The sequence below is a fragment of the Alligator sinensis genome, unplaced genomic scaffold, assembly GCF_000455745.1.
Source record: "Alligator sinensis unplaced genomic scaffold, ASM45574v1 scaffold265_1, whole genome shotgun sequence".
Taxonomy (NCBI): domain Eukaryota; kingdom Metazoa; phylum Chordata; order Crocodylia; family Alligatoridae; genus Alligator; species Alligator sinensis.
The window spans coordinates 87,066-97,068 of record NW_005842961.1 but is presented as its reverse complement, the minus strand read 5'-3'; the positions used below and the strand labels follow the sequence as shown (position 1 = coordinate 97,068).

General features: G+C 56.1%; 2 protein-coding genes across 2 annotated transcripts in view; one reads left to right on the top strand and one right to left on the bottom strand.

Annotated features, from left to right (window-relative positions):
* The window catches only part of MARCH9 (membrane associated ring-CH-type finger 9), a gene marked incomplete at its 5' end in the record, with an annotated part of 6,147 nt that extends 1,213 nt beyond the window's left edge, over positions 1 to 4,934 (top strand). The window contains 3 exons of the mRNA XM_025192681.1: positions 529 to 684; positions 1,273 to 1,465; positions 4,097 to 4,934. Of these exons, the coding sequence (XP_025048466.1) occupies positions 529 to 684; positions 1,273 to 1,465; positions 4,097 to 4,407 (660 nt within the window). The remainder of the gene's footprint in view (positions 1 to 528; positions 685 to 1,272; positions 1,466 to 4,096) is intronic.
* A 3,374-nt stretch (positions 4,935 to 8,308) lies between these two features.
* LOC102386966 (25-hydroxyvitamin D-1 alpha hydroxylase, mitochondrial) overlaps positions 8,309 to 10,003 on the bottom strand; it is a 7,380-nt gene continuing 5,685 nt past the window's right edge. Inside the window, exons 8-9 of the mRNA XM_006036395.2 lie at positions 9,632 to 9,829; positions 8,309 to 8,990 (exon numbers count right to left, since the gene is read on the bottom strand). Coding sequence (XP_006036457.1) covers positions 8,877 to 8,990; positions 9,632 to 9,829 — 312 coding nt within the window. The 3' untranslated portion in view covers positions 8,309 to 8,876. The remainder of the gene's footprint in view (positions 8,991 to 9,631; positions 9,830 to 10,003) is intronic.

The following is a 10,003-nucleotide window of genomic DNA, read 5'->3' as shown; positions in this document are numbered from 1 at the left end:
CATCCGTCCACCCACCCACCCATCTCCATACACATCCATCCATCCATCCCCACACTCCTGCTCTCTTTCTCTCTCTCTCTGTCCATCCACATGCCCATCCACCCACCCACCCCTGTTCTCTCTCTCCTCATCCCATCCCCTTGGTGTCTCAGCACCCACTTTCTCCTGCCCTGAACCCACTTGACGGCCCCAGTTCAGGGCTGGGGAAGGGGGGGTCATCCCAAGCCATGACCCCCGTGACCCACTCCTGACAGGAATTGCCTGTGCTCCCCTGCTCCGGCTCCAACATGGAGCCTCATTAGCGCTTCCTGTCAGGAAGCATGAAATATTGATGCTAATTCCTCCCTTCCCGGCTCCACTCCTTTGTCAGCTGATGGAGGGGGCCAGGCTGAGAACCTGCGGGCTGGACGTGAAGTGTGGGGCCAGGGTGGCGGGTGTTATCCAGAGTCCTCTGGGACGGCGTTGGCCAGGGTTGGGGGGGGCCGCGCAGGTGGCCCTGATGCAGGGTGTCTTTCTGCCCTCCTGCAGGGGGAGCTGCTGAGCCCGTGCCGGTGCGCCGGGTCCGTGCGCTGCACGCACCAGCCCTGCCTCATCCGCTGGATCAGCGAGAGGGGCTCGTGGAGCTGCGAGCTCTGCTACTTCAAGTACCAGGTCCTCGCCATCAGCACCAAGAACCCGCTGCAGGTGAGTCAGGGACCGGGGGGTGGGAGTCACACCCATGGACACGCAGAGGAGCCATGTGCTGGCCCTAGGTAGCACACGCATGTGCTTGCACATGGATCAGCTCACTTATGTGCACACATATGTGTCTGCTCGCCGCTGCATCCCCCATGTAGGCACAAGGCTCAGCCTGCTGTGTGTATGCAAACATGCATCGCCAGCCTATCCCCCACATATGTGTACCCACTTGGACCTGCTTGGCAAGGCATGCACAGACATCATGGCCCCCCACCTACATATACATGCGTGCACATGGCTCAGCGTGCCTGTATGCACTCGCATAGTTGTCATGTGCCCCCATGCAGGCCAGCCTACCCACATATAGGGCAACGTCCCCCACACGGGCACACAGACACATGTGCACGAGTCAGCATGCCATGCATGCCTGCTGATCAGCACATCTGCCCCAATGTGCAGGAGCTCACCCCTCCCTACCTGGATCACTGTGCTGCTTCTTGGGGAGGAGAGTGGGGCATGGCGGGGTTGGGGACAGGGGGCTGGATGCAGCCCAGGATGGCTGGGGCCTGAGCGCGGTGCCCTTTCCCCCGGCAGTGGCAGGCCATCTCCCTGACGGTCATCGAGAAGGTGCAGATCGCCGCCATCATCCTAGGCTCCCTCTTCCTCATCGCCAGCATTTCCTGGCTCGTCTGGTCCTCACTCAGCCCCTCGGCCAAGTGGCAGCGGCAGGACCTGCTCTTCCAGATCTGCTACGGCATGTACGGCTTCATGGACATTGTCTGCATAGGTGAGGCCCCAGCCCTCCTGTCCCACGGGTACTGGCTCCCCTGCTTCAGTCGCCTCTTCCCTGCCCTTAGCTGTTTAACCTCTCTGCTCTGGGGGGTGGGGGATTGTTTCATCATCTGTTCAGCACCTGGATCATCACAGCCCAGACATATAGCATCAGCAGTCAGGGCCCAGCTGAATCCTTCGACCTCCTTCATTGAAAGCTAAAAGACTTAAGGGTTAAAAGAGGCAGAAAGGAGCTGATACTTTTGGAATGACCTAGTTGGGGTTATCTAGTTGGAGATGGATGGGATGATCTAGCTGGGGATGATCTAGCTGGACATGGCTGGGATAACCTAGTTGGGGATGATCTAGTTGGAGATGCCTGGCAGGATCTAGTTGGGGATGATCTAGTTGGAGATGGATGGGATGATCTAGTTGGGGATGATCTAGTTGGACATGGCTGGGATAACCTAGTTGGGGATGATCTAGTTGGAGATGGCTGGCAGGATCTAGTTGGGATAATCTAGTTGGAGATGGATGGGATGATCTAGCTGGGGATGATTTAGTTGGACATGGCTGGGATAACCTAGTTGGGGATGATCTAGTTGGAGATGCCTGGCAGGATCTAGTTGGGGATGATCTAGTTGGAGATGGATGGGATGATCTAGTTGGGGATGGCCATGGGGATGATCTTGTTGGAGATAGCTGGGGTGATCTAACTGGGGATGACCTCGTTGGAGATGGCTGGGATGACCTAGTTGGGGACAGTCTAGTTGGAGATCTTTGGGATGATCTAGTTGAGGATGATCTAGCTGGAGATGGCTGGGATGACCAATTTAGGGATGATCTGGTTGGAGATGGTTGGGATGATCTAGTTGGGAATGATCTAGTTGGAGATGGCTGAGATGACCTAGTTGTGGCTGATCCTGCTTGGAGCAGGGGGTTGGACTAGATGTGACCTCCTGAGCTCCCTTCTGACCCTCATTGTCTATGATGCTGTTATTCTATACAGGGCCAGGGCTGTGGCCTGGGCAGAACTAAATGTCAAATTCCCTATTGATCTGTGAGGGACGTGGGTCCTGTGCTTACACCTCTGTAACCAGCTTGGTGGCAAATATCACTGTCCACTTAGAAGCAGATGCAGGAAACATTCACTGAAAGCTACCTGGCCTACATTCACGGGGAGAGGGAGAGGTAGCAAGAAGGGGACAGGTAGAATTACAAACCACCATCAACAGAGAAAGAGAATTAACAGAAACACAGAGTTGGTGTTTTAATCAGGATCACATTATTATTAACACGCAGCAGATGTATTAAAATAATACTGTAATTACTATAGTTAATAACAACATCACTAATAGTGAAATGAATATATACAATTATTTAATAGGATAAATAATACAATCAATAGCATTAATAAAAGAAAATCAGTACAATTGTAACTATTATCATTCACAATAACAAGCAGTAATGCTAGGATGATGGTGGGCAATGGGTTGGTAATTAGATCACAAACCCTCCTAATAAGGTCTTCTGTATTTTTGCTATTTCTTTTGTATTAATCATGTATTTTTCACCATCGCAGCAAATAAATAATACTAATAAGTAAGACCTGGTAGCAATAAAGGTATTTTTAATAATGTTGATAATTATTCTAATGATCAGTGTTGGAAACCAGAGGTAGCCTGCTAATGAATTGACAGAATTAAGCTGGATGAAGAATAGGGGAAGGTAGCACTACCAATCATTTTAAAGGAGAGCAATGATGATCATTTGTAATAATAATTAATTTAAAAAAACCCATCACTAGACTAATTGTTAATGACTGGAATTCAACAGGATAAAAATAGGCCATTGTGAGGATGGAATGATGGGGGCAGGATGATTTTAATAATAAATAACAGCCAGGATAATAGTTAATAGATGGAATTGAGCATGGGAAAGCTTAGGGGATTATAATGATAACATAATTGTAATAATGATGGCCGTAATTTGAATAATTAATAATAAAAGAAGAGCTAAAGTAATTGTCAATAAATAGAGTGGAAAATAATTAGGCGCAATCCCCCTTTGCACTCTGTTCAGTCATTATATATCTATGAGTGTGTGTGTGTGTATATGTGTGTGTGTGTGTGTGTATATATAAATATATGTGTGTGTGTGTGTGTGTGTATATGTGCTTGTGCGTCTGTGTGTGTATATATGGGTGGGTGTGTATGTATATGTGTATATATGTATATGTATGTGTGTGCATGCGTATATGTGTGTGTACATGTGTGCGTGTGTATAAAGCCCAGAGAATCCATCTGAGGTCATGGCCCTGGACCAGAGCCATCCGGACCGAGACACAGCCCCTGCCCGACAGAGCAGGAAGGGAAACTGAGGCACAGAGGGTACCAACCCACGGCTTTGGCACTCAGCCCTACAATAACAAAGAGGCCTGCAGAGCCCATTCGGCACCTCTGAGGCATGGGAGCTTGATGGGCATTGCCGGGCCATGCATGCGCGCATGTGTACACGCGTGTGCCCTGTGTCCCGCCCCAGAGATGCCCACTTGGGGCCGGAGGGGTCTCGGCCCGCAGGATGGCATCGGTGGCCGTAACGAGGGGGCTCGCCTCAGCCCACCCCCGCTTTTGTGTGTCTCCCCCAGGTTTGATCATTCACGAGGGCTCCTCGGTGTATCGAATATTCAAGCGCTGGCAGGCGGTGAACCAGCAGTGGAAGGTGCTGAACTATGACAAGGCCAAGGACCTTGGGGAGCCCGCGGGCGGAACGGCCAAGGCCGGGGGCAGGCTGGCACGGACGGAGAGGAACCCCCGGAGGGGCCAGCGGGTTAGGACGATCTTGAACCATCACTGTGGCTACACCATCCTGCACATCCTCAGCCACCTGCGGCCCAGCGAGCACCGCGGCAGCTCCGGCGCCGGCCGCGAGGTGGTCATGAGAGTCACGACGGTATAACCGGCCGCGCACGGAGGGCAGGGAGCCCGCCGCCTCCTCCCCGCGCCCGGAGAGGGCACCCCGCAGCTGCCTGTGGAAGGGAAGCCCCAGAGAGCAATTCGGGGCTGGGCCACACGCGGGATATTTTGTTTTCGAGGCTCTCGCCTTGCTCTCGTGCCCCCCGTCCGGGGGGGCGCTGCGGCCTGGCCTGCTCTCAGCCTGCGCCCTCCTCAGCTCCCGTCAATGTGAAAATTCCTCTTTGGAGGAAGGAAAACCACAGCGTCGCCTTCCACCGGCTCCAGACGACAATCCAGGCCTCCGGCCGGGGCAGCATTCGCCTGCCTGAGTCTGGAAACCAGGGGCCAGAAAGGAACATTTTTACCTCATCTTTGAAAGAAAAATCCAATCAAAAAGGAAAAAAAAAAAAAGGTCCCTATTCCCCCCGGTCCCAGCCCAGCCTGACGCGAGTCCCCACCCTGGGGACGCCCCGGGAAAGGTTTGGATTTCCCCGTCCCAACAAGGTGCAATAAACAGGTTTCTACAACAAAGTGGGATCTCGCAATAAGAGCCCTGTACATCTCTCATCTGATGCATGAAAACTCTTCCCCCTTTTCTCCTCTCCCCCTTCCCTTCCCTCCTGGTGTGGGAAGATAAAGGATCATTTATATGCAAACAGTTGTCTCCCAACCCATCTCTCTCTTTCTCTCTCTCTTTCTCCCTCTCTCTTTCTTGAAATCCTTAATCCTGCCGGATGGGAATTCTTCAGCCGCTGGCGCAGGGACTCGTGCCCACGGATGTGTCTTCCCACCTCTTTCCTTATAAGCCGCATCCTGCTTGATTGCCGTGCCACCTCTTTGGTGCTGGGGTGCAAGGCGCTGTACAGATGCAGAGGCAATCCCACGGGGATGGGAGCCTGCCTCCAGATAGTCTTGCGTTTGCGGCTTGAAAGCAGGGCTGTGGCTGGAGAGGGGAAGGGGATATGTTGGGTAGAGAAGGGGGTGCTGCTTTGCAGCCCGAAGGGGATGAGAGCCCCGTGGCATTGGGAGGCTACATGCAGCCCAGCCTGGGAAGTGTGGCAATGTGGGGGGGTGCATATGAACACCCTACGGCCTGGACTCGCAATGTCTTGACACTGGGGCAATTCCCAGTGGTTTTGCAGCCCAGCTCTTTGCAGGGAGACGCTGTTCCCATGCTGGGCCACTGGGTGTCAGGAGAACCCTGGGCACCCATTTCCCTGCTAGCCCAGCAGAGGCAGCTAACCCCAGGGTGACTTTTGCTTTACCCTGGGTAATCCCATAGTAACTCCCTTGGAGTCCAGTAAGTCTGGTGGAAGGCACTGGGCTCTGTGTCCTCTCCTTGTCTTGTCAGGTGTGTCCAGGCCCTTGTGTGTGTGGGTTTTGGGTGGGGGGGACTGAGCTGATCTCTCCGGGGAACATCACAGACAGGGTTGGGGGGTTGTGGACTCTCCATCCTTGGAGGTTTTGAGGACCCAACTAGACAAAGCCTTGACTGGGATGATGTAGTTGGGGCTGGTCCTGCTTGGAGCAGGAGGTTGGACTAGATGTGACCTCCTGAGGTCCCTTCCAACCCTCATTTTCTTTGATTTATATGTGCAGGCAGTGAAGCTGCAGTGACTGTCTTCCCTTTGCGTGCTTTGAATTCTCTTCATCCTTCCATGACCAGGAGGGGCCTCTGGTACCCGCTGGCTTGGAGGCGCCTGGGTTTTAGGTGCATTAGGGCCTGGTTTGGATGAAGAGGGGAGAGAGTGGAGGCAGAAGCAGAGGGGTTGCGACCCAGCGCAGAAGCCAGAGGGATGAATGGGAGGCTGCAGAGCTGCACTGAAGCCCCAGAGCTTGAGGCAGCTGGCTATGGAGAAGCAGATTTAGATGCTGCTGCTCTGTGGGGGTAGAGGCCTTGGCTCCTAGGAGCATCTCGGAGGCTGCAGATGCTGGGAGCATGGTGGATCCTGGCATATGATCCCAACCCAGGGCTCTGCAGCCGCCCTGAGTCAGTGCTGAGGACCCAGCAGGGGTGGCAGTGGCCTGGTGCCCGTGGTTAGGGGCAGCTCCACCTCGTCACTGCTGCTGAAATGTGCCCCCCAAACCTGCATCTTTTCCCCCAAAAATATTTCAGGCAGAGGCTCATTGCCAGGCATCAGACTCCAAGGTGACTGGCTGCTTGGTGGGGGCCAAGCAGGGCCAAGACATCACCTGGCAGCCGACTCTGCCACCAGGGATCTGCATGCCTTTGCTCATGGGGTGCCCCTCTTCTCTCTGTGCCAGGCCAGCTTGGCTGCTAAAGGGTGCTGCCAGATGTGGCCCGCGCCGCTGGGACCTGACAGCAAGGGTGGCCATGGCGGCAGAGCCCCATGGCAGAGATGTGGGGGGATATGGGGATGGGTGGACAGACAGACCCCAAGCCCCTTTCTCCAGCTGTAGCCTGACCTGTGCAGCTGCAGCCTCCAGCTGCCCCCGTGTGAACGGGAGTTGGCGGGGGGGGCGCACACACACATCATTTCCACCCCCTCCGCACATACACACACATATGATCTGCTTCCTTGGCCATGTCATAATCCCATGCTTGTGACCTCACAGCCTGTTGCCAGGGAGACAGCAGTGAGGCAGAATGACATCACTGCCAGGCAAAGAGGATGGCTCAGGAGGCAGCAGGAGTGAGAGGGCTCAGGGCCAGGGCCAGAGCACTGGAGCAAGGGGCCGTGGCCACAGGGCTGAGGCTGGCTGGTTGAAGCTGACCGTGGAAGGCGATGGGGGGATCACTCTGGTCCTAAGATGCTTTCAAGCCCAGCCCTTCTCCAGGGAGCTGTAGGAATCCGCCAGGGCCAAATGCAGCCGGGGCTTGCAACAGCATCTCTGGGGCTGGGAGCCCCGCCAGGGGCAGCAGTGGCTCAGACCGGGGCATGGGCCTGTGGAGGATGCTATATGGGGTGAGAACTGCGTGTGCAGGAATGAGTGTACAAAGGCAACACAAGCACTTGCCTGGGGGTGGGGGAGAAGGGACATGGGCCCCTGCTTTGTGTGCCACCCCCTCCCCTGCTGGGGACCAGTCTTCTCCCTGCCTGGGCAGGACATGTGCCAGCTCCATGTCTCACCCCAGGCTTTCCCATCTCTTCCATCTCAGTGCTCCCCTGGCCCCTTACCCAGCCGCAGGCCCCTGGGGGCAGGGAACCTTGGGCAGCTGAACTGGTGCCAGGTCGTGGGTCCTCCCAGCATGGACAGCTACAGCTTGCCAGCTCCTGCAGAAGGCAGGCAGGTCCCCGGGATGCCCGCAGGGGGGCGATGCAGCATGCACTTGCTGGCGTCAGCACAGGCCTGGCTTCAGGGGGGTGGTCCAGGCTAAGGGTCATACCCAAGGAGCTAGGACAGGCTGTGGGCCTGTTCTGGGGGGTCAAGTCCCTGTGACTTCGTCTACTTCCACTGGGGATATGGGGCTGCATTTGCTGCGCCTGCTTCTGGGGTGGAACATGGACCTGCTCAGCCTCTGAATCCAGCCGTTGCAGCCTGCTCGGGCGGTGCGGGGTGGAAACCGGGTCTCTGTGTTAAACTGAGGGAGGTTCAGAGGCTGGATCGGAGCCGAGATGAGAACACAGCGCCCGGGGGGGTTTGGAGGATTCGTCACCCAGGAAGTACGCAGTGCGGGGGCAGGGTGGGCTAGTGGGTAGGGCAGCCAGTCAGGAACTCTAAGCCTTGCCACTGACATGCCATCTGACTGCGGGCAAGTCACTTCACCTCCCAGCCTCGATTCCCGTTTCTCGTCCTACTTCTGCCTTCCCGGCTCCATCAGGCCCCGATCCAAGGTATAGCCTGGAGGCACCCGTAAGGGATCAAACCCATCCCCCCCCCGCCCCCTTACCCCACCCTGGCTCTTCCCACCCCCACCACACAGACACAGGCCCAGCTCAGGCTTAAAAAAAAACATTTATTATGCAGACAATAATAAATACAGTGTTTAAATAGCAAAGCACCCATGGCAGCGCCGGGCTGACAGGCCCGAGTTGCAGAGATTCAGGCTCTCAGGTTCCAGCTTCTGCCCAGGGCGCGTTGATAAATACAGGCTATAAAAATAATAAATAATGGCCCGGTGCTTTCAATAGCATCGTTTGGCATTAACGACCCTGCGTGTTTAGACACATATGTGCCTCTTGCAAACGGCTGTCTGGCCTCCCCTGATTGATACCTCCTGGGGAATTGGCCCCGAGTTGCTGATTGTCGCGGCTTTCCTCACTGGTGGATCTTTGTGGCTGGACAGGGATTTGAACTGGCAGAGGGAGGGGGCTGGGCTGGGCTCGGCGCCCTCCAGGACTGGCTCCTTGGGGGACCTTTGCTTCTGAGGATGTCCGTCAGTCTCAGAGGACGTGGAGGCGTTCCAATCTGGGGGGTGTCACTTGGAAAAAGCAGGTCTATGGGTCCTTCCCCTGCTCCGATTGCCACCCACAAGCACCCCTGTCCTTGGCCTCTCTCAGACAGGCTCCATCAGCGGCTCAGGAACTGCAGGTTGATGTCCTTCTCAGGCACCAGCAGGGTGCGAGTCATGGGCTTTACCGGGCAGTCGGCCGGCTCTGGCCGGACATCGAAGTGCGTGAGGATCTGCAAGGAGATGGATGGAAGGGCTCAGCACCATAAGAAGCTCCACACCGGGTCAGCCCAAGCCCAGACTGTGGCTTCCTTGTGAAGAAGTCACAGGCATTTGCCCCCCAAAACAGGCCCCCAGCCTGTCCTAGCCCCTTGGGCATGACCCTTGGCTTGGACCCCCGCAGCCAGGCCTGTGCTGACCTCGCCCTGCCATCCCCTCCTCATTGGCACAGAGCTGGCAGAGGAGACATCCCGGTCCCTGCCCGTTTATGGATCCACCCCGCATGAGTCTGTCCAGTCCCTCACTGCCCCGGGCCGTACTCAGTTCCCTCTTCCCTTTGCCCACATGTTGTGTGGCATTATAGCCCTCTAGCACCCCCCCAACACCCGACCCCAAGGCTTTTCTGGTCTCTCCAGGTCTGGATGCATCTCCAGCCCCCTGATCAGGTTGCTTTGGACCTTCCCTAGTTCTACTACAACCAGGAAGTTTAACAAGACTTGAGGCTGTGTGCCCTGAATCCATGCCCCCCCCCCAACCAACAACAGCACCTAGCTATAGAGAGGCAGGATCGAGCCTGGCAGGGAAAGACATGCCCCACCCTTCCCTGCCTGCCATTGCCATCAGCTGTGTGTTGCCCCACGGACCCCACACTCACCCGAGCCAGAGCCAAGTGCACCTCGAGCTCAGCGATGCGCCGCCCCACGCAGCTGCGCTTGCCGAAGCCGAAGGGCAGGGAGGCATAAGGGTGGTGGGCTGCATCCCGCTGCAGCCAGCGCTCGGGCCGGAAGGTGTTGGGCTCAGGGAAGAACCGCTCGTCCCGTGACGTGGCATAGTGGCACAACGTGATCAGGGTCTGCCGGGAGGGAGGGGTGTGCCCGTGAGATCCTGGTGTGGTCGGGGCAGGGCACCACTGGGTATAGGTAGGGACAGGGTGGTGGGGATGCCCCCCACTACTGCTATTGCCGTCCTATCCCAGCCCTGGGGACAGGGCACAGCCAGACCCCAGCTCCCCACACCCAGCATGGCA